This window comes from Belonocnema kinseyi, chromosome 3 (genome assembly GCF_010883055.1).
Source record: "Belonocnema kinseyi isolate 2016_QV_RU_SX_M_011 chromosome 3, B_treatae_v1, whole genome shotgun sequence".
NCBI lineage: Eukaryota > Metazoa > Arthropoda > Insecta > Hymenoptera > Cynipidae > Belonocnema > Belonocnema kinseyi.
In genome coordinates, this window is record NC_046659.1 from 118,583,422 (window position 1) to 118,607,327 (window position 23,906).

At 23.7% G+C, this 23,906-nt stretch overlaps 2 protein-coding genes across 5 annotated transcripts in view; one reads left to right on the forward strand and one right to left on the reverse strand.

Moving 5' to 3' along the window:
* The window catches only part of LOC117169234 (enoyl-CoA delta isomerase 1, mitochondrial-like), a 32,164-nt gene extending 9,708 nt beyond the window's left edge, over window positions 1–22,456 (forward strand). Inside the window, exons 2-6 of the mRNA XM_033355501.1 lie at window positions 4,032–4,174; window positions 4,263–4,534; window positions 11,005–11,183; window positions 14,588–14,709; window positions 22,183–22,456. Of these exons, the coding sequence (XP_033211392.1) occupies window positions 4,072–4,174; window positions 4,263–4,534; window positions 11,005–11,183; window positions 14,588–14,709; window positions 22,183–22,343 (837 nt within the window). The 5' untranslated portion in view covers window positions 4,032–4,071 and the 3' untranslated portion in view covers window positions 22,344–22,456. The remainder of the gene's footprint in view (window positions 1–4,031; window positions 4,175–4,262; window positions 4,535–11,004; window positions 11,184–14,587; window positions 14,710–22,182) is intronic.
* LOC117169232 (dynein regulatory complex subunit 3-like) overlaps window positions 699–23,906 on the reverse strand; it is a 43,125-nt gene continuing 19,917 nt past the window's right edge. For 3 of the 4 annotated variants that reach the window (XM_033355499.1, XM_033355497.1, XM_033355495.1), the window contains exon 9: window positions 22,501–22,738. In XM_033355499.1, the coding sequence (XP_033211390.1) occupies window positions 22,591–22,738 (148 nt within the window). In that variant the 3' untranslated portion in view covers window positions 22,501–22,590. Of the gene's footprint in view, window positions 751–22,500; window positions 22,739–23,906 lie in introns of those variants that run through there. The other variant, XM_033355496.1, reaches the window with a different exon arrangement.

The following is a 23,906-nucleotide window of genomic DNA, read 5'->3' on the forward strand; positions in this document are numbered from 1 at the left end:
ACCTTCCGATCGAGTACTTTTCGGACGGTATCAAAAAGTTAGAAAATCGTTGGACTCGCTGTATCGACCTAAAAGGAGAGTATGTTGAAAAATAAAACCGCCAAAAAGACGTCTCCGTGTTTCATTTTTCAGGGACTTATCAGGCTGCCTAGTAATTACTTGAATGTTCGGAATTATCATCATATGCAGATTTTTCTTGTTCGCTTTGGATATTCCTAATATTTTTGTGCAATATTTCCATTTATTGGTGGAGTTATTGAAGCTCTTCATTCGATTTTTTTTGCGCTTATGCGAATTTTTTTCACTCATTTTAAACTGTTCTCTATCATCCACTTTGTACACTATGGCACGCTATCACGATGTGCCGTGTCATCGGCGTCAAAAGACATAATTGCTCACCGCACCTGCACGGCAAGAGTTACTTGTTCGAAGAGATTAAGCTCCCTCCCGTTATTAACGTGGTTTTTAAAACGGTTTTACAAAACCTACTTTTTACTCTGAACTGTAATAGCTTAAGGTGGTGTCCTGCTTTATTAGGCCAAAAAAAGGTGTTTTTCGAGCATTTTTTTGGAAGGGAAAAAACAACTGAGCCCATTGAATTTTGAGGTATATTTATCTTTATATTTTAAATGTATAAAAAAACTTTTCAACATGAAATAATGAATTACTGCAAAATCATCAACCTATTCCATGAGCCCTTTGCCACTGCAGTCTCCAATCGGCGGGAAAGATGCAGCTCGGAATTCTAGTCTGAAGAAAAAACAAAAAAAATCTCAATTGGCATATATTTTTCTTCTGGGTGAACTAAGAAAAAACAGAAAAAATCGTGAAATTAAAACTTTTTTCAGGGTTGAAATTTTTCTTGTTGTTTTAAAGAAAAAAATTACTTTAACGTGCTATAAAAGTTGTTTAAAACGACTTTTTTAACGACCATTTTAGTTGACTTAGAAGAGAATTTAATACTGAAAAGAAAAAAACTTTGGTTCGATTCAATAAGTACTTTAGTTTTTTTGTTTATCACGCCCGCCAATTTAGAAAAATAGTGAAAATAGAAACGAGAGAAAACGCACATTAAAGTTTTCAATAGGAGAAAATATCAATTTTTAATTACTTACATAAATGATCTGCTAATCAGCTATTGTTGGTCCATATAGCAGTCTAGAAAAATTAGAAATTAGAAATTTCTACACGGCTCTAAGGTATGAAATTCGGAACAGAAGTTCGAGAGGCGGCGCATGCGCCTGAGTCTCGCCGAGCACACGCACACTTGATCGACACTCCTCTGCTTTCGGCTTTGTACCTTCGAAAATACTTAGAATTGGCCTCTGTAACTTTGGGAGTATATTCTTGGATAGTTTATCTATCGATTGAGGCAATAAACAAAGGAATTTTTCTGACCTTCTAAAGCAGGACACCTCCTTAACGCACCTGCACGACAAGGGATATAGGTTTCATTTTTAATTGTGGGATACTCTGAAAAGTGGCGCCGTCTGATGCCGGAAGACCGTACTACATGTAGTTAATCTCTGAAGAGTTGAAAATTTGTATTTTTTGGAAAAAATCAATGTTCTTCGTTGAAAATTGATCTTTTCGTTCCAAAATTCAATTATTTCATTTAAATATTCATCATCTTAGTTGAAAATTGATCTTTCTGGTTCAAATTTCAACTATTATAGTCAAAGATTGACAATTTCAGTTGAAATTTAATCACTTATTTGTTTTAAAATTGATCTATTTTCTTCAGCTGTTTTTTTTTTAAATACAATTTTTTAACTTAAAATTTAACTTATTTCTTTTCTACGTTTAAAATAATCTTCTTTGAAAGTTATTCTTCTTACCTAAAAAATATTCTTGTCGGTTAAAAATTCAAGAATACCAGTTAAATATTTATCATTTTAGTTGAAAATTCATCTTTCAGTTTGGAAATAAAAATCTTTTGCTAAGAATTATGATTATTATTTTTTTTTTTTTTGAAATTCATTAATAATTTTAATGCAAAAATTAATTTGTTGGATTGAAATTGAATTGATTGAAACAATGGTTGAATGGAGCTATTTGATTAAAATTTAATTTTTGTTTTCTTTGGATGAAAAGGAATTTTATCCAAAAATTTAACTATTTTGTTGAAAATTTGTTTCTTTTTTGGTTGTATTTTCTTTTCAAATGAAAATATAACTATTATTACAGCTAAATATTTCTCAATGTTAATTAAAAATTCATTTCTTTGGTTGAACATTCATTTTTTGATTCAAAATTCAATTATTAAATTATTGGTTAAAAAATTATCTTTTTCAGTTTTATAAATTGTCCTTTTTTGTAGACATCAATCGTCTTGAGTGAAAGTTCATCTTTTCTCATCTGAAGTTTAATTACTTCATTTAAATATTCATCAACTTAGTTAAAAATTTCGTAAACTTAGTTAAAAATTCATCTGTTTGGTTAAAAATTAATTTTTTTAACTTAAAATTTAATTATTTTAGTTTCGGCTGATAATTTAATTTTGTTAATAAAAAAGTGAATATTACATTTTCGGTTGAAAGTTGATTTTTTTACTTCAAAATTGAACTTTTTAGTTGAAAAATGTCTACTTTAATTGAAAATTCAACTATTTCATTGTAAAATTTATGTTTTTTTTTGTAATTGTATTTTTTTATATAAAATTAATCTTGTTGTTTGAAAATCCATCTTTGTGGTTGAACATTCAAGTATTTCAGTTAAATATTCATTATTTTAGTTGAAAATGTATTTTTTTGCTTTAAAATTTAACTATTCTCACTATATTTTTTACTGAAAGATTAGCTTTTTCATTTTTCTTGAAAATTTATATTTTTACTGGAAAATTCAAGTATTTGTTTTAAAGATTATTTAGGATGAATGTGATAAATTAAAATAAATATTTAAGTTTTGTGGCAAATTTAAATATTTTTCTTTTAATTGACCGAGAAAACTGAAAAACTTGACTGCAGAAATCCGCGAAATTACCGGGAATTTGGAATCGCCACCCTGAAATAGCAGGATGTTGAGAATATTATTGTTAATTACATTCATAATTTACGAAAGAATAATTTGTTAATCAAGCGATGCAGACATTTTCAACACTACATTGTGAATAGAAAAATGCATTTTTTCAAAAACATTTGTAATGTGATTTAAAATTTTAAAGATTTTAAAAGTCGATTCGGAATTAATTCAAAATTTTGGAATTTACAGTTTTTACCATTAACAATTAAACTGTTTCAATGGCTTTTATTAGATTTCAAATATTATTTTAGTCTAACAAAATACCGATAAAATCCGGCTATTCGTATCACAATTTCGGTACAAATAGAGCGCGTCCTAATTTGCAATCAAATATAAAGTTTGGCAGATTTCGAAAAAAAAATTTAGAAGCTTTTTAAGAATTTTAAAAGGCTTCAGAAAAATAAATACCAGTTCCTAAAAAAAATGAAAATGATTTTTCATTTCGAAAAATTAATTCTGAGAGAATATTTAAAAAGATTTACAAAATTATAAAAAATGAATGTGGAAAATCTTGAGTAAATTTTTTTAAGTTGGCAGGATTTAAAAAAAAAATTAGGAAAAAATCGAATCATTTTAAGGATTTTAAAAATATTTAAATTAAAAACAACTTTTAATTTAAGAAGTGTTCAGTATCGAACAAAAATGTAACCGTTCAATTTATATTTTTGAATCCGAATCTGAATCTTCGAACTCTATTATAATTTATAAACGTTTAAAATTTTAAATTTATGAGTTAAAAAAACCTAAAAAAAATTTTAAACTCTTAAGCTTCAGTTTTAAAAGTTTAAAATTCAAAAGTTCCACTTTGAGTGCTTTACTCAGTTTGTATTAATTGAAATGAAAAAATTTTTGGCCTTAGAGTTTGAATATTTTCATTTCATTAACCGTGAAAAATGTTTGAGAACCCGGAAAAACCCCGGAAATGACCGAGAATTTTTTTCTTTGATTAAAACGGCCACTCTGAAATTTATAATCATATGCGATGAATAATTTTGTTTCTCTACTTTTAGACATTTTCAAAACAAAAAGAAACTTTCCTGATATCTTAAGATGTCAATGTTAATGAGAAAATTATTGAAACCTCAAGGAAATCTAATATTGAAAAGTTTTTCCTCTCAAGCGAAATCAGTTGAAGTTCAACAAAATGATACTGGTATGTTTCAGATTTAAAATATTGCAAGTTACTCTTCTATTATGAAGATTAACTCATTATTGATTTTTGTCAACTTTTTTTAATTAAGGTGTGACAATAGTTTCCATGGCGAGAGCACCTGTAAATAGCCTTAATCTAGAATTTTTAACCGAATTAACAACTACTCTCAATGAGGTAAAAAAACAAAAAACCAAAGGAATTGTCTTGACATCCTCGTTGCCAACAATCTTTTCAGCAGGATTAGATATCATGGAAATGTACAAACCAGACATTTCTCGTTGTACACAATTTTGGACTACACTACAAGATTTTTGGTTAACTCTTTATGGACTCGAGATACCAATCGCTGCCGCTATCAATGTAAGTTTTCCTTTTTTCACTCACTGAAAGAGGGTGGCGACTTGTTCTGGAAACCCTTTTTTAAACAAAACCTGCAGATGACTTGGAAATTAATTTCAAGATCTTGAGTTTTCTAGTATCCACTTTTTCAAAGACATTTATTCTGAATTTTGTAAAGATTGCAAAAATTAGGAAAGTAATTTCTTCCTGTCGCATAGAGTCCCATATTTTTTTTCGAATTTTTCTGTCAATATTGACCCTAAATTTATTCGAATCTGCAAAAAAAAAATAAACCCGTTTTTTTTTAAGAAATGATATATTTAAAAGTTCTGCAAACATTGCGAAATTGAGGGACGACTGAAAAATCCCGAAAAATAAAATTCTCGGCACTGTAAAATTCCCGACAGAAAATGGACGAATTAAAATATCCGAAATCAAAAATTCCCGAATTATAAAATTTTCAAATCATAAAATTTCTGAACAGTTTATAATATTAACGAATTTTAAAATTCCTAATAATGAAACTTCAGATAGAAAATTGCCAAATTTTAAAATATCTGAACTAGAAAACTCCCGAATAATAAAATTCCCAAATTGGAAAATTTCAGAAGAATAAAATTTCTGAAAACTGGAAAATTCCCGACGAGAGTTTATAATTTTACCGAATTTTTAGAATTTTCGAATAATGAAATTCCAGACAGAAAATTTCCGAATTATAAAATTCCCAAATTGGGAAATTCCGAATAATAAAATTTCCGACTGTTTTTAATATTACCGAATTTTAAAATTTCCAAATAATGAAATTTTAAATAGAAAATTGCCGAATTATAAAATATCCAAACTAGAAAACTCCCGAATAATAAAATTCCCAAATTGGAAAATTTCAGATAACTAGAAAATTCCTGACGACAGTTTATGATATGACCGAATTATGAAATATTCGAACTAGAAATTTCCGAATCATAAAATTCCAAACAGAAGATTGTCGAATTATAAAATATTCGAACTGAAAAATTCCTGGTTTATAAAATTCCCTAACAGTTTATGATATTACCGGATTGGAAAATTCGTGAATAATAAAATTCCCGACAGTTTTTAATATCACCGAATTATTAAATTCCCAAATAATGAAATTTCAAGTAGAAAATTGTCAAATTATGAAATATCCGAACTAGAAAATTCCCGAATAATAAAATTCCCAAATTGGGAAATTTCAGAATAATAAAATTTTTGAAAACTGAAAAATTCTAACGACAGTTTATAATCTTACCGAATTTTTGAATAAAAAAATTCCGGGCAGAAAATTTCCAAATTATAAAATTATCAAATTGGGAAGTTACCGACAATTTATAATATTGCCTCATTAGAAAGTTCGCAAATAATAAAATTCCAAATTGGAAAATTTCTTAACCGTTTATAATAGTACAGAATTTAAACAATTTCGTATAGTAAAATTCCAGACAAAAAATGTCCGAATTATGATATATTTGAACTAGAAAATTCCCGAATAATAAAATTCCCAAATTGGCAAATTTCAGAATAATAAAATTTTTGAAAACTGGAAAATTCTAACGACAGTTTATAATCTTACCGAATTTTTGAATAAAAAAATTCCGGGCAGAAAATTTCCGAATTATAAAATTCTCAAATTGAAAAATTCCCGACAATTTATAATATTGCCTCATTTTAAAATTCCCGAATAATAGAATTCCTAAATTGGAAAATTTCTGAACCGTTTATAATATTACAGAATTTAAACAATTTCGTATAATAAAATTCCAGACAAAAAATGTCCGAATTATGAAATATTTGAACTAGAAAATTCCCGAATTATAAAATTCCAAACAGAAGTTTGTCGAATTATAACATATCCGAACTGAAAAATTCCTGGATTATAAAATTCCCTGGTAGTTTATAATATTACCGGATTGGAAAATTTGTGAATAATAAAATTTCCGACAGTTTTTAATATTACCGAATTACAAAATTCCCAAATAATGAAATTTCAAGTAGAAAATGGTCCAATTATGAAATATCCGAACTAGAAAATTCCCGAATAATAAAATTCCCAAATTGGGAAATTTCAGAATAATAAAATTTTTGAAAACTGGAAAATGCTAACGGCAGTTTATAAAATTACCGAATTTTTGAATAATAAAGTTCCGGACAAATTTCAGACAAAAGATTGTAGAATTATAAAATATCCGAACTGAAAAATTCGTGAACAATGAAATTTCCGACAGTTTATAATATTACTGAGTTTTTAAATTCACAAATATTGAAATTTCAGATGGAAAATTGTCGAGTTATAAATTATCCGGACTGGGAAATTCCCAAATAATAACATCCCCGAATAATAAAATTCACAAATTGGAAAATTCTCTAACGGTTTATAATATTACCGAATTAAAAAATTCGCAAATTTTAAAATTCCGAAAAATAAAATTCCCGACTGTTCACAATTTTACCTCATTTAAAAATTTCCGAATAATAAAATTCCTGTATAATAAAATTTAAAATTTGAAAAATTCCCTAACAGTTTATAATATTACAGAATTAAATAAATTTTAGAATTATAAAATTCCAGACTAAAAATTGCCGAATTATAAAATATCCGAACTGGAAAATTCGTGAATATTAAAATTCCTGACAGTTTATAATATTACCGAATTTTTAAATAATAAAATTCCAGACAGAAAATTGCCGAATTAAAAAATTCCCAAATTAGAAAATTCCCAACTTGGAAAATTTAAGAAAACTGGAAAATTCCCGACGACAGTTTATATTACCGAATTCCCGACAGTGCACAATTTTACCTCATTTGAAAATTCCCGTAAATTAAAATTCACAAATTGGAAAATTTCCAAACAGTTTATAATATTACCGAATTAAAAAAATGTTAATAATAAAATTCCGACAAAAAATGCTGACTTATTAAAAATTCGAACTAGAAAATTTCCGAATAATAAAATTCCCAAATTGGAAAATTTCAGAAAACTGGAAAATTCCCGACGACAGTTTATAATAATACCAAATTTTTAGAATTTTCGAATAATAAAATTCCAAACAGAAAATTTGCCGAATTATAAAATTTCCAAACTATAAAATTGCCCAATAATAAAATTCCCAAATTGGAAAATTGTCGAATTAAAAAATTCACAAATTGGAAAATTTAAGAAAACTGGAAAATTCCCGACGACAGTTTATATTACCGAATTTATAAAATTTTCGAATAATGAAATTCCAGACAGAAAATTTCCGAATTATAAAATTCCCAAAATGAAAAATTCAGAATAATAAAATTCCCAACAGTGCACAATTTTACCTCATTTGAAAATTCCCGTATATTAAAATTCACAAATTGGAAAATTTCCAAACAGTTTATAGTATTACCGAATTAAAAAAAATGTTAATAATAAAAAAATTCCGACAAAAAATGCTGACTTATTAAAAATTCGAACTAGAAAATTTCCGAATAATAAAATTCCCAAATTGGAAAATTTCAGAAAACTGGAAAATTCCCGACGACAGTTTATAATAATACCGAATTTTTAGAATTTTCGAATAATAAAATTCCAAACAGAAAGTTTGCCGAATTATAAAATTTCCCAATTATAAAATTGCCCAATAATACAATTCCCAAATTGGAAAATTGTCAAATTATAAAATATCCGAAGTAAAAAATTCCCGAATTATAATATTTGCGAATATTACAGTTTTAAAAGAATTTATAATATTATATAATTTTAAAATTCCTAAATAATGAAATTTCCAATATAAAATTGCCGAATTATAAAATATCTGAACTATAAAACTCCCGAAAAATAAAATTCCCGAATAGAAATGTTTCAGAAGAATAACATTTCTGAATAGTTTGTAATATTAAAAGGTTGGAAAATTCCTTAATAATAAAATTTCCAACATTTTGTAACATTACCAAATTTGATAATTCCGGAAGAATAAAATTCCCAAATTGGAAAATTCCCGAATTTATACATTCTCGGATAATAAAATTCTAGAGAGAAAATTTCCGAATTATAAAATATCTGAATAAGAAAATTTCCAAATTATAAAATTATTGTTAATATTACCGTATTTTTTAAATTTCCGAATAATAAAACTTCAGGCAGAAAATTGCCGAATTATAAGGTATTCAAACTAGAAAATTTCCGAACTATGAATTTCCCAAATCAGATTTCCGAATAAGTAGAAAATTCTGGAATTATAAAATTCCCAAATAATAAAATTCTCGAATTGGAAAATCTCCAAATAATAAAATTTCGGAACAGTTTATAATGTTACCGAATTTTTCAAATTTCCGAAAAATAAAATACCAGACAAAAAATTGCCGAATGATAAAATATTCGAAATAGAAAATTTTCCAATAACAAAATTTCCGACAATGTATAATATTCACAAATAATAAAATTTCAAACAGAAAATTCCGAATAGAAAAACATTCGAACACGAAAATTCCCGAATTAAATCAATCAAGAAAATGGGGTTTTAATCAATATTGTTTATTTTTAACAATACAATAATCAAATATTTCTACAAAAAAATTATTTTTAATGTTTAAAGTTTCAAAATTATTTGAATTTTAAATATCAATAATGAACAAAATATATTTATGATTAAAATTTTGTTTCAATGATAGAGTTTTGCTAATTTTTGGCGCTAATTATGATTTTTTTGCGGCTTTTAAATAAGAATTGTTCTATTATATGAAATATTACTTTTAACTCACATGTAGATGTATACATAATTTTTTAAAACAATTTATCATTTTTTTTAGCAATTTTTTCTTTAAATAGAGTTAGAAAGTCCAGGTTTCCTTTAGAAATTTTCAAATTGTTTTTAAATTTTCAGTTAGTGTGAGGCAATGATTAATTAAGTTTAACAGAAATAATATTCTGAACAATTTATTAGTATTTCAGATAATATTATCTTTGAATAATACTAGAAAGTTGCAGTTTTTTCTGAAATATTCAACTTATTGTAGACTTTTCAACTAGAGTAAAGTAATACATAACTCAAGACAACAATAATTTTTTAAATAATTTATTATTATTTTTAATAATATTATATTTGAATAATGCTACAAAGTTGCATTTTTTTCTGAAATATTTTACTTGTGATCATTCTTCACTTAGAGAGCGATAAAAATGAATTTAAAAAATATAATTTTTTAAACAAGTTATTATTGTATTTTCAGTCAGTGAAGTAATAATTAATTCAAGTTAATAAGCATAATTCTTTGAACGATTTATTATTGTTTATAATTATCTTCCCTTAGATAATTTATTGAAAGTTGCGTTTTTTTTTTAATTTTGTACTTTGCTTTGTCTTTTTTAACTATTTTTTAAACAGTCTCTTTCTTTGTGAATGTATTTTTCTAAAATACAAAAGATGTTTAAAAATTTTTTCATTTTTTTATGTGGTTCATATTTAATGTAAGTTTTTCTTGAAGTTATTACTGAGAGCCTTCTTGTTAATATTAACATTAATATGTATTATTTTTTCTTAAATATTTATTATTGTTCTCTAATTCCCATTAATAATTATCTCACTAAGAAAAAAGTGGACAAAATTGTAGAAATTTCAGGTAATTATTACTTCATTTTAAGAGAAAAGTGGACAAAAATTTACAAATTTGAAAAAAAAATCGCAACTTTCTAGCACTATTCAAAGAGAATATCATTTAAAAATCTAATGAATTTTTTAAATCATTTTTTTTCTTTGAATTAATTATTACCTAAATCTAATTTAAAAGTGAACAAATAGTGCAAAATTTAAAAAAAACTGCAACTTTCTAACATTATCCTAAGAGAATATTATTATAAATAATAATAAATGATTTAAAAAATGTTCTAATCAATTTAATTGCTTGTTTCTGCGTTCTAATTAAAAAGATCAAAACAAATTTTAAGAATTCAGAATAAGACGCGACTTTTAAACCCTATTCTAAGGGAAAATTGCTAAAAACAAAACTAAATTTATTTTAAAAAATTATATAAAAGTCTAATGATTAATAGAAAGTAGTATTTTATATATTAGAAACTATTTTTATTTAACAACATTTTTTAAAAAACTTAGAATTTTTTAGTTTTTTAAAGATCTTGAAATGTTTTAAAATAAAAAAATGCTCTGAAAATTCGTAGGAAAATCGAAGATGATTCATTTTGAAAAACAAATTTTAACAAAATATTTAACAAGATATAAAAACAAAAACAAAGCTTGTTGAATAAATAAAAAATAAACCATTATTAATTTAGACAAAATTCGAGTAAGTTCAAGAAATATTTAGAAGTTTGGAAATGATTAAAAAATAATGGATTACTTGAAAAGATTTCGAAAAATTTGTAACAAAATCTAGATTTTTAAAGATTTCGAAAAAAATGTAGTAGTCTCATCACTAGAAATAATAATAATTGTTAAATAAAAAATAATAATAAAAAAATACAATAAATAAGAAAATTAATTGATTTTAGGGAGCGAGTCCAGCTGGAGGATGTCTGACAGCGATTTCCTGTGAATATAGAGTTCTTGTTGATGGCAAACACACAATTGGATTGAACGAGACGAAGTTAGGAATTGTAGCTCCTAAATGGTTCCAGGACGCTTTTATTTCTACGATTGGTTACCGAAAAGCTGAGCTTGCCCTTTTACAGTAAATATTTATAACTATTTTGTTGAAAAGTAATTTTTTCTGGTTTCAAAACAATTCAATTTTATTTTAAAAATTTTTTATTTCTGCAAAATTAAAAAAATTATCGTCATGTTTTATTGTCGATATTGGTAATTTTTCTTCTCTCTTTGAAAGTGTGAATATTTAAAAAAAATTTAGTGTAGGAACGAAAATTTTTCTTTCATGAATGTTTCGAAAAATTCGAAATAAATTTTATCATAAAATAGAATTAGTTATTTCGACATTTTGATTTACTAAATTTATGGTACAATTTTTAATTGTATAATTTAATTCTCCTTAAAAAATAATTTGAGGGGCATGGAATTTTAAATATTTAATTTAAAAAATCTTTCAAAACTAAATATTCTTGTTCTAAATTTCGAATTTTTTCTTAATCTTGCAAAATATTTTTGTTTTATTTTTTTTTTATTTCTTCTCAAGATTTTGAGAATTTTTGAATCTTTTTAAAACTTCTGAATGTCTTTTGATATGATTAAAAGTTTTCCTATTTAGAAATCTTAGAATCTTAAAATTAATCTTCTAAAATAAGTTGTTGAATTATAATGAGGTAAAATATGTAAATTTTCAGAAATTTAGAACATTATGAAATTAAACTAATTTAATTTTTAATGCCTATTTCTTGCATGTTTTTATTTTAAAGGCGAAATTTCTTAATTTTGTCAGAAAATAATTTGAAAAGGGATTTGGAAAATGGGAATGTTGATTTTTAAAAATGCAGTTTTTAATGTTTTTTCTGAAATTTCAATTATGTAGGCTTTTAGGGATAAATAGTTCAAAGTAAATATTTAAATTTCAAATATCTATAAATATTAAATTAGTAATTTTCAATTTTTCGCTTGGACATTTTTAATTTTGAAAATTTAACTCTTGTTGAAAATTTGTCTTTTTCGTTCAATTCAATAGTTTTAAATTGAAAATGAAAATTCTTTTTGATTGAAATATCAAAAAATACTATTTTTGTTGATAATTCATCCTTTCTGTTTGAAAATTCAACTATTTAAAAACTAAAGTAAATTATTACTTAAAACTACTCGCTGAAAAGGCATTTATTATAATATAATATTTATATATTTGTTAAAAATTCATCTCTTTGATTAAAAATTCAACTGTTTTCTTGAGAATTTGTTTTTCATTGTTATAAATTAATTTTTTAAACTGATGTTTTTTTGTTGAAAATTTATCTTTTTTAGTAGAAAACCCTTTTTTTGCTCGAAAATTCAAATATTTCAGTTTAATATTCTATCATTTTAGTTGAAAATCCATATCTTTAGTTGGAAATCAATTTTATTCACTGAAAATTCAACTTGAAATTTAAATATTTTCTTGAAAACTTGTTTTTATTTTTGGTAAAAAAGTAATTTTTACAACCGCAAAAGGAACTATTTCATTTTTGGTTGAAAATTTATCTTTTTTAGTAGAAAACCCTTTTTTTTTGCTCAAAATTCAAATATTTCAGTTAAATATTCCACAATTTTAGTTGAAAATTCATATCTTTATTTAAAAATCAATTTTATTCACTGAAAATTCATAATTAATTTTTTGTTAAAAATTCATCTTCAGATAATAATTCTTGTTAAATATAATATCGTGTTAAAATTAGTCTGTTTTGGTGGAAAATTCATCCTTCTGCTTGAAAATTTAACGATTCCAGTTGCAAATTCATCACTTTCCTTGAAATTTAAATATTTTTTTGAAAATTTGTTTTTGTTTTTAATGGCAAAGCAATTTCTATTTCTAAAAAAATAACTGTTCCATTTTTAGTTGAAAATCCATATCTTTAGTTAGAAATAAATTTTATTCACTGAAAATTCAACTTGAAAGTTAAATAATTTTTTGAACACTTGTTTTTATTTTTGGTGAAAAAGTAATTTTTATAACCGCAAAAGTAACTATTTTATTTTTGGTTAAAAATTTATCTTTTTTAATAAAAAACTCTGTTTTTTTGCTTGAAAATTCAACTATTCTAATTGAATATTCAATAATTTGAGCTGAAAATTCATATCCATTGTTGATAATCAATTTTATCAACCGAAAATTAAACTATTCAATTTTTTATTGAAAATTTGTCTTCTTTAGATGATAATTCATGTATTTTGTTAAAAATTCGTCTGTTTTTGTGAAAAATCTAACTATTTCAATTACAAATTTATCACTTTCCTTGAAATTTAAATATTTTCTTGAAAATTTATTTTTGTTTTTGATGGAAAAGCAATTTCTATAATTGAAAAAGAAACTATTCTATTTTTAGTTGAAAATTTATCTTTTTCAGTATAAAAACCTTTTTTATGCTCGAAAATTCAACTATATCATTTAAATATTCCATCATTTTAATTGATTTTTTTAGTTGATAATTAATGTATTTTCTTAAAAATTAATCTGTTTTGGTGAAAAATTCATCTTTTTAAGTCCGTAATTGAACGAATTCCTTAAACATTAAATATTTTCTTGAAAGCTTGTTTTTATTTTTGGTGAAAAAGTAATTTTTATAACCGCAAAATCAACTATTCCATTTTTAGTTAAAAATTAAATTTTGTGTTATAAATTCATCTTCTTTAGTTGCTAATTCATGTATTTTGTTAAAATTAATCTGTTTTGGTGGAAACATTATTTTTATGTTTGAAAATTTAACGATTCCAGGTGAAAAATTATAACTTTAATTAAAATTAAAATATTTTGTTGAAAATTTATTTGTATTTTTGGTGGAAAAGTAATTTTTAATACAGAAAAATTGTCTTCCATTTTAAGTTGAAAATTTATATGTTTTAGCTGAAAATTCATATATTTTTGTTTGAAAACTCGTTTTTGTTTTGGTAGATAATCTTTTTTTTTAATTTAAAATTCAACTGTTTGGTTAAAAATTCATCTATAATTAAATATGCACGGAACTTTAAGTATATAAATATAAAATAAAAATTAGTTTTAATTATTTGAATTCATGAACTTTAGGAACAAATTTAGGAAATTAATAATTTAAACAAAACTTCCTTTAATTTCTCGATGATGATAATATATTTAAGATTATCTTGTAATTTAATTTTTCTCGTAAATTAAACATATTAATTCAATCCTCAGAGACTTGTACACAATTAGGAAATTATTTATCCTTTAATAGTTACTTTCGCAAATGAAGAAAGTAATTTTATTTCACACATTACATTTTCAATAACTCAAAAAAAAACATTATTTATAATAAATTCTTGAAATTGTATACTCGTCCGGAGTCGATTGTTTAAAAAAATGCAAAGTACTTGAATAGTTTCATAAAATTAAAAAATATATGTGAAAAAATTTTGTGATATTTAAAAAAAAAAACGGAAATTTTAAGGAAATTTTTGTACATGTTTTGAAAATTATAAATTTTTCAGAGGAACTCTCTTCTCGGCCCAAGAATCTTTAAGTATCGGCCTCGTCGACGAATTAGCTACAGACAAAGCCGATGCGATTGCCAAATGCGAGAAATATATCAACAGTTTCGCTAAAATACCTGGTAATTATAATTTAATAATTAAAAAATATTCCCGTTTCTTTTAACGATGAAACTATTTATTTTTTTAATCTATTTCCTCGTGCCTAAGATCTCAAATCTAAAAATATTTAACGGAAAGTAGTCCCAATACAAAAATTAATTTAAAATAGTTTTATTTTATCCATTCCTTATTTCTTAAGCTTCCGGTTGTACAACATTTTTCACTTTTTTCGACATTTCGAAGAAAATTCTTTCGAAATTGTATAATGTTAATTATTTTGTTGAAAATTCAACAATTTTGTAATTAAAGAGCCTTTTTTGATTGAAAATTATTTTTTTTCTTTTGAAAATCCAACTGTTTTGTAAAATGTTTATATTCTCGGGTTGAAATATAATTTCTTTCGTGAAAAGTTCGCCCATTTAGCTTGAAAATTCAACAGTTTAGTCAAAAATGATTTTTTTTGTAGGAAATTAATTTTTGCAGGTTAAAATATCATTTGTTTTGTCGAAAATTCGTCTCTTTCGCTTAAAAATTCCAGAATTTGGTAAAAAAAATTAAAACGAACTAGAAAATTTTAATATTCGGTGGAAAATTCCACTGTTTTGTTGAAAATTTAAGTGTACATTTTCTGTTGAAAATTAATTTTTTTGGGTTCAAATATTCATTGTTTGTAGAAAATTCGTATCTTTAGTTTGAAAATTTAACTGTTTTGTAGAAAATTGTTTTTTTTTCTACTTGAGAATCAAACAATTTAGTAAAAAATCAAGTAATTGCTAAAAATAACTTATATTTTTGAGTTAAAAATTCAAGTACTTTGAAGAACAATTACATTCTTAGTTTAAAACATCTACTTTTTTGTAGAAAATTTGTTGTTTTTTTTTACTTGGGAATTAAATAATATGGTAAAAAAATAAACTGTTCGCTAAAAATAACTGGAACATTTGATTATTTTGTTGAAAATTAAACAGTTATTTGAAAAGACTTTTTTTAGTTCAAAATTTAACTTTTTTGTAGAAAATTCGTATTTTTTGATTATATATTTATATATTCAACTGTATGTTTTACAATTACCTTTTGGTTGAACATTTTTTTTTCAGGTTGAAAATTCAATTGTTTTGTATAAAATTCGTTTTTTTGTATTTCAAAATTAAACAATTTGGTACAAAAAATATTCCCAAAAAATAAATTAAAATTGAATTATTTTTTTGAAAATTCAACAATTTAATTTAAGAACAATTGTTTGGTAGAAAAATCCTATTTTTTGTTGAAAATTCATATTTTCGGGTTGAAATATCAATTTTTTGCCGAAAATTCATCAGTTTTTCTTGAAACTTCAACAGTTTGGTAAAAAAAAATAAACTATTTGGTCGAAATAACTAGAAAATTTCATTATTTTGTTGAAAATTCTACAATTTAATTAAAAAGTGTTTTTTTTTTAGTTGAAAATTTAGCCATTTTTTTTTGTACAATTGACTTTTTGTTTAAATTTTTTTTTCGGATTTAAAATTCAATTGCTTTGTAAAATATTAGTTTTTAGGCTTGAAAATTCAACTGTTTTGAATAGAATTCTTTTTTTTTTGTATTTGAGAATTAAACAAATTAATGAAAAGTTAAATATGATAAAGTTCAATTCGCTAAAAATAACTGGTAATTTTGATTATTTTGATTAAAATTCAGCAATTTGATTCAAAATCCTGTTTCTGAAAATTCACATTTCCGGGTTGAATATTTAAGTATTTTGTAGAAAATTCATGATTTCGGGTTGAAATAGCAATTTTTTTCGAAAACTCAACAATTAAAAAGTATTTTGTTGTTGAAACCCTAACTTCTCTGTAGAGAATTTAGCTTTATGCTTAACAATTAACTTTTTTGTTAAAATTCATATTTTTTGGTTTAAATATCAATTGTTTTGTCAAAAATTCGTCTTTTTGGTTTCAAAGTTGAACATTTTGGTAAAACATGAAAGTATTTGTTCGAAAATTAACTGAAAAATATGATTGTTTTGTAGAAAATTCAAGAATTTATTTAAAAACTTTTTTTGAGTTCAAAAGTCGACATTTTTCTTTTGTTGAAAATCTAACTCTGTGGTTGACTTTTACCGGTTTTGTTAAAAATGTATATTTTTGGGTTAAAAATTCAAGTGTTTTGTAAAAAAAATCATATTTTCGTGTTCAAATATAAATTATTTTGTTGAAAATTCGTTTTTTTTACTTGAAAATTAAACAATTTGCTAAAAAAATCAATTATTTAGTTTAAGATTAACTGTTGTGTTATAAATTCATCTTTTGACTTAAAAACTAAAAAATCTAGTAACAATGTAACTATTTGGGAATAACTGCAAAATTGTATTATTTTGTTGAGAATTCAACATTTATATTAAAAACCCTTGACTTATTTGCAACTTTAACTGTTTCGTTTCTTTGTTTTTTAGCTTGAAAATTCAACTGGTTTGTATAAAATTAGTTTTTTTTTGTATTTGAGAATTAAAAAATTTGGTAAAAAAAACTATTTGCTAAAAATAATTAGAAAAATGAATTATTTTATTGAAAATTCTACGATTTAATTAAAAACCATGTTTTTTAGTTAAAAATTCAAAATTCTTGTAGAAAATTCAACTGTGTGGTTGGCACTTACCTTTTTTGTTGAAAATTCATATTTTTTCTTCTGATTTTACAACATTTTTGACTTTTTTAAAATTTTGAAGAAAATTTCATTCAAAATTGTATAATGTTAATTATTTTGTTGAAAATTCAACAATTTTATCATTAAAGAGCCTTTTTTTGGTTGAAAATTCATCTGTTTGACTTATAAATTTGAAAGTTTGTTTGAAAATTAATTTTTTCTTTTGAAAATTCAACTGTTCTGTAAAATATTTTCGGTTTGGCTTGAAAATTCGACAGCTTGGTAAAAAAATTAAACTATTTGGTGGAAATGAACAAGAAATTTGATTTTTTTGTTGTTGAAAATTCAATGATTTTATTAACAATTTAAATGTTTAATTGCTTTGTTGAAAAAGTAACTACATGTTTGACAATAAACTTTCTGATTGAAAATTCATATTTTCAGGTTGAAATATTAATTGCTTGATTGAAAAATTCGTCTGTTTGGCGTAAAATGTCAATAATTTGGTTAGAAATTAAACTATTTAGTCGAAAAATAACTGGAAAATTATATTATTTTGTTGAAAATTCAAAAATTTAATTTAAAGTATTTTTTAAATGAAAAATTCAACTGTTTTGTACAAAGTTGATGTTTTCGGGTTGAAATATCATTTTTTTCGTTAAAAATTCTTCGATTTGCGTCGAAAATTTAACAGTTTTGTAAAAAATTAAACTTTTTGCTTGAAAATTAACTGGAAATTTTCATTATTTTTTTGAAACTTTAAGAGTATAATTTAAAAGTATTTTTTTAGTTAAAAATTGAAATGTTTTGTTGTAATTTTCAACTATAATGTTGACATTTATTTTGTTGTAGGAAATTAATTTTTACAGCTTGAAGTATCAATTGTTCTGTCAAAAATTCGTCTCTGGCTTGAAAATTCTCCAATTTGGTAAAAAATTAAATTATTTGGTCGAAAACTAACTACAAATTTTATTATTTTGTTGAAAATTCAACAAGTTAATTAAAAAGTCTTTTTTTTTAGTTGAAAATTTAACTACATGTTTAACAAATATCTTTTTGTTGAAAATTCAATTTTTCTGGTTGAAAATTCAATCGTTTTGTAGGAAATTCGTTTTTTGGCTTAAAAATTGATCTGTTTTTTAGAAAATCGTTTTTTTTTTACTTTCAAAGTAAGCAATTCGGTAAAGAATAAACTAATTGCTAAAAATAACTGCAAATAAATTTTGTTGTTGAAAATTGAACACTTTAATGAAACACCCTTTTTTTAGTTAAAAAAGCAAACAACTTTGTTAAAAATTTATCAAAATGGTTGACAATTATTTTAAATTTATATTTTCGGGTTGAAAATTTAATTTTTTTTTTGTGATAAAATGCTATTTTTGGTTTGAAACATTAACTTTTTTGTAGAAAATTCGTTTTTTTACGTAAGAATTAAATAATTTGGTAAAAATTAACTGTTTGCTAACAATCACTGGAAAATGTTATTATTTTATTGAAAACAAATTGCTAAAAAATTCAATTACTCGGTCGGAACGTAACTGGAAAATTGGATTATATTTTTGAAAATTCATCAATTTAAGTAAAAAGTCTTCTTTAGTTGAAAACTTAACTTTTTTGTTGAAAGTTTAGCTATGTGGTTGACAATGACCTATTTTGTTTAAATTCATATTTTTTGGTTTAAATATCAATTTTTTTGTCAAAAAATCGTCTGTTTGGTTTGAAAATTAAACGTTTTGATAAAACATGAAAGTATTTGCTCGAAAATTAACTAAAAAATCTGATTGTTTTGTAGAAAATGCAACAATTTAATTTAAAACTTTTTTTTTAGTTGAAAATTCCACAGTTTTCTTTTGTTGAAAATCTAACTCTATGGTTGACTATTACCCGTTTGTCTAAAAACTGATATTTTTGGGTTAAAAATTCAAGTGTTTTGTAAAAAAAACAACATTTTCGTGTTCAAAAATAAATTATTTTGTTGAAAATTCGTCTGTTCTGGTTTTAAAGTTGAACAATTTAGTTGGAAAGCGTTTTTTTTAGTTGAAAATTTAACGTTTTTATTGAAAATTTAGCGTTGCATGACAATTACCTTTTTCGTTTAAAATTCAACTGTTTTGTAGAAGATTCATTTTTCTTTTACTTGAAAATTCAACATTTGCTAAATAAATCAACTATTTTGTAAAATATTAATCTTTTTTACTTGAAAATTCAACATTTGGTAAAGAAATCAAATATTTGGTTGAAGATAAACTTTTTTGTTCAGAATTCAATTGTTTTGTAGAAATTTGATTTTTTACTTGCAAATTAAACAATTCGTTTTAAAAATTTAACTATTTAGTTTAACATTAACTGTTGTGTTATAAATTCCTATTTTTTAATTGAAAATCCAAGTATTTTGTAGAAAATTTATATTTTCGGGTTAAAATATAATCAATTGTTTTGTCGAAAATTCATCATTTTGACTTAAAAACTAAAAAATCTAGTAACAATGTAACTATTTGGGAATAACTGCACAATTCGTTATTTTGTTGAAAATTCAACAATTATATTAAAAATCCTTTTTTATTTGAAAACTTAACTGTTTTGTTAAAAAATTCATATTTTCGATTTAAAATTCAACTTTTTTGTAAAAAATTCGCCTTTTCAACTTGAAAATTAAAAAATTTTGTGAAAAACCAAATATTTGATCAAAGATGAACTCTTTTGTTTAATATTAAACTGTTTTGTATAAAATTCGTTCTTTTGACTAGAAAATTAAACAATGCGGGTAAAAATTTCAACAATTTGGTTGAAGATGAACTGCTTTCTTGAAAATTGATATTTTTGAATTGAAAATTCAAGTATTTTGTGGAAAAACCATATTTTTGTCGAAATGTCAATTGTTTTGTGGCAAATTTGTCTGTTTGGTTTCAAAATTCACCAATCGAATTTCAAAGTTTTTTTTTGGTTGAACATTCAACTATTTTGTTGAAAATTCATTTTTTTCTTTAAAAAATAAACAAATCGGTAAAAAAACGATTTGTTTGAAGATTAACTTTTTCGTTAAAAATTCATATTTTCCGGTTAAAAATTAAAGTGTTTTATAGAAAGATCATAATTTCGTTATGAAATTTCGATTATTTTGTGGAAAAATTGTTTGTTTATTGCAAATTTAACTGCCGTTGACAATTATCTTTTTTTATTTAAAATTCATCTGCTTTGTAGATAATTCGTTTTTTACTTGAAAATTAGATTATTTGGCCGAATTAACTGAAAAATTTAATTATTTTGTTGAAACGCCAACAGTCATATCTGGCTTTAGAATTAAACAATTTTGTAAAAAATTAATTATTTAGTTGAAGATTAAATTTTTTCTTAAAAATTCATATTTTCGGGTTAAAATATCAGTTTTTTGTCAAACATTCGTTTCTTTTTCTTGAAAATTCATCAAATTGGTCAAAAGTCACAGTTTTTGGTCGAAAAGCCTTTTTTATTTGCAAATTCCACTGTTTTGTTCAAAATTTAACTGTATAGTTGACAATTACCTTTATTTTTGAAAATTCATATTTTTGCATTAAAAATTCAACTGTTTTGTAGGAAAAAAATAAAGAAAGAAAATTCAATAATTTAAATTTTGTTTGTTTGTTTATTATTGAATTTATGTTTCTTTTAACTTTCTTGTTAAAAATTAATCTTTTTTGTTGAAATATAAACTATTTTGTCAAACAATTTATACAAAAAAAATTTTTTTAGTTGAAGATACTTTTTTTAGAAAATAAGCCTTTGCCTTGAAAATTCAACAATTTGGCAAACAATTTAACTATTTGAACGAAAATTAAATAGAACCTTTTATTCTTTCTTTGAAAATTCAACAGTTTAATTTAAATGTGTTTTTTATTTTAGAATACAACTATATTGTTGATAAATTGTCCTTTTGAGTTGAATATTTAGTTATTGAGTGGACATTTTTTTCTTTCTTGTCTGAAAAATTTGGTTTGATTATAAAATTAACTATTTTTTTGAACCTTTGTCTTTTTGGTTTGGAAATTTATTTATTTTAGTAGAAATAACAGAAACTTATCCGATTTTTTTAAGGAAGTCTACTCGATCCGAAGCCTGCATAATTTATAAACATAAATTTATTGTTTGAAAACTGTTAACAACTTAATTAATATCCTTTTATCTTGAAAATTCGACAATTTAGTACACAAATCAGTTGAAGGATAACTCTTGTTAAAAATGTATATTTTTTTGTTGAAATATAAACTATTTGGTCAAAAATTAACTGGAAAATTTAATTACTTTGTTGAACATTCAATAATTTAGATAAAAAAGTCTTTCTTTAGTTTAAAATTCAACTGTTTATTTTTGAAATTGAACTATTTTTATTGCTATTTTGTTAAAAAGAAACAATTTAGTTAAAAAACATTTTTTTAGTTGAAGATGCAACTTTTTTTTAGAAAATGCGTCTTTGTCTTGAAAATGGAACAATTTGGTAAACAATTTATCTATTTGAGCTAAAATTAAATGGAACCTTTCATTTTTTTTGAAAATTCCACAGTTTAATTTAAATGTCTTTTTTATTTTATAATACAACTATTTTGTTGAAAAATTGTTCGTTTGACTTGAATGTTCAGTTATTTAGTGGACATTTTTTTCTTTCTCTTCTGAAAAATTTCGCTTGATTACAAAATTAACTAGTTTTTTGAACCTTTGTTTTTTTTTGGTTTGGAAATTAATTTGTTTTTGTAGAAATATAAACATAAATTTATTGTTTAAAGACTGTTATGTAACAATATTGTTACTATTTTCCAAATTTAGTCCACTATTGAAAATATTTTCTATCTCTGAAGTGAATTCAAACTCTGTCATTTTTTCAAATTATTATTATACAGGTGGTGGAAGAACTGCAACAAAACTTGGATTGAGAAACAACGCTCTAACCTGGCTGAAGAATAATCGGGAAAAAGATACAGAAATATTTATCAATTTCGTCAAGTCACCAAAAGTCCAAGCAGGACTCGAACTCTACCTTCAGTCCCTCAAGAAGAAATAACTTTCCAAAATAGGTATCTAATATCTTTACTAAAAAAAGATTTAATTTTTCGTAGCGATAGTGTGTTCAATTTTTATAAAAAATTTTTCAATATCGTTACTCAAACTTTAAAATTTGTTAGACCTAGCCGCAGAAATATTTTTATAACATTACTTTTATACGAGGTATTTTTAAATAATGCTGTTATTACAATAAAGTAAGTTTAAATATATCTTTATTATAAAGTTCAAGAAAATTTCATACTTTTTCAATCTTCCAGAGCTGCAAGGACATTCGCATCATCTTCATTTATCTGTGCTTCACGGCGTTCTTGTAATTTGTTAAATTCTTCTCGTTGAAATTCCAGAAAGTGAGATATTTCCAATACCTGATTCCGATTTCTCCTTCTTTCTTCCCTGTTGAAATATATAGTTTTGCAGAAACTAATTCTAAAAATTTAGACTTTCAGGGGCTCTTTATAAATTACGTTAAATATTTTGGGTTGATAATTTAACAATTTGATTAAAAAAGCTTTTTTTTAGTTAGAAATTCAACTTTTTTCAAAATTTAACTATATGAATGACACTGACTTTCTTTGTTAACAATTCGACTTTTTTGTAAAAAATTAGGCTTGGATTGAAAATTCTACAGTTTGGTAAAAAATTTAACTATTTTATATTATACAGAGTGGCCATTTTAATCGACGAAATAAATTCTCGGTCATTTCTCGGGTTTTCCGGGTTCGCAAACATTTTTCACGGTCAATGAAATTTTTAAAATTGAATACTAAAGCTAAACAATTTTCCACTTGAGGTAATAAAAACTGAGCTGCAAATGAAAGCACTCAAAGTGGAACTGTTAAATTTTGAACTTTTAAAATTGAGATTTAAAAGTTTTTAATTCAAAAATTTTGTATTCAAAAGCTCTATAATTTACGCGTATAAAATTGAAGGTACTAACATTTATCAATATAAAAAAATATAAATCCACGTTATCATTTTCAATGCTCTAAGTTAAAGAAATTAATCAATGATTTTTATAATTTTCAAAATTAAATAATTTTAAGGAATTTTAAGCTAGAAACATCAAATATTGTAAAATTTTAACTAAACACTTCTTAAATTAGAAATTCATTTTTTTTAATAGTTTAAACATCCCTGGAAAGCTTCAAAATTTTATTTCAAAATCTTGAGATATCTAGAAGTTTATTTAAATTTGATTAAAATTTTTAGTTATTTTGGAAATTGTTTCAGAACTTCTAAATATCTGTCAAAATGAATTGAATTTTTTCTACAATTTTCAGGAAATCCTGCAAATTTTAGAAAAATTCTTTACAGTTTGGATGGATAAATTACAATTGAACATTTATTATTTGTAGGCGCAATTTGAGTAATTTTAAGAGATATGTAGAAGTTTTGAAAAGATTCAAACTTAATGTAAAACTTGAAATGATAGCCTAATATAAAACAAAATGTAGATTTTCGCAGATTTTAAACCAAAAAATTAGATTCTTTTCAAGAATTGTGAAATGCTTCAAAAGAATAAAAACATTTTCTTAACATTCATAGGAAATTCAAAAATAAC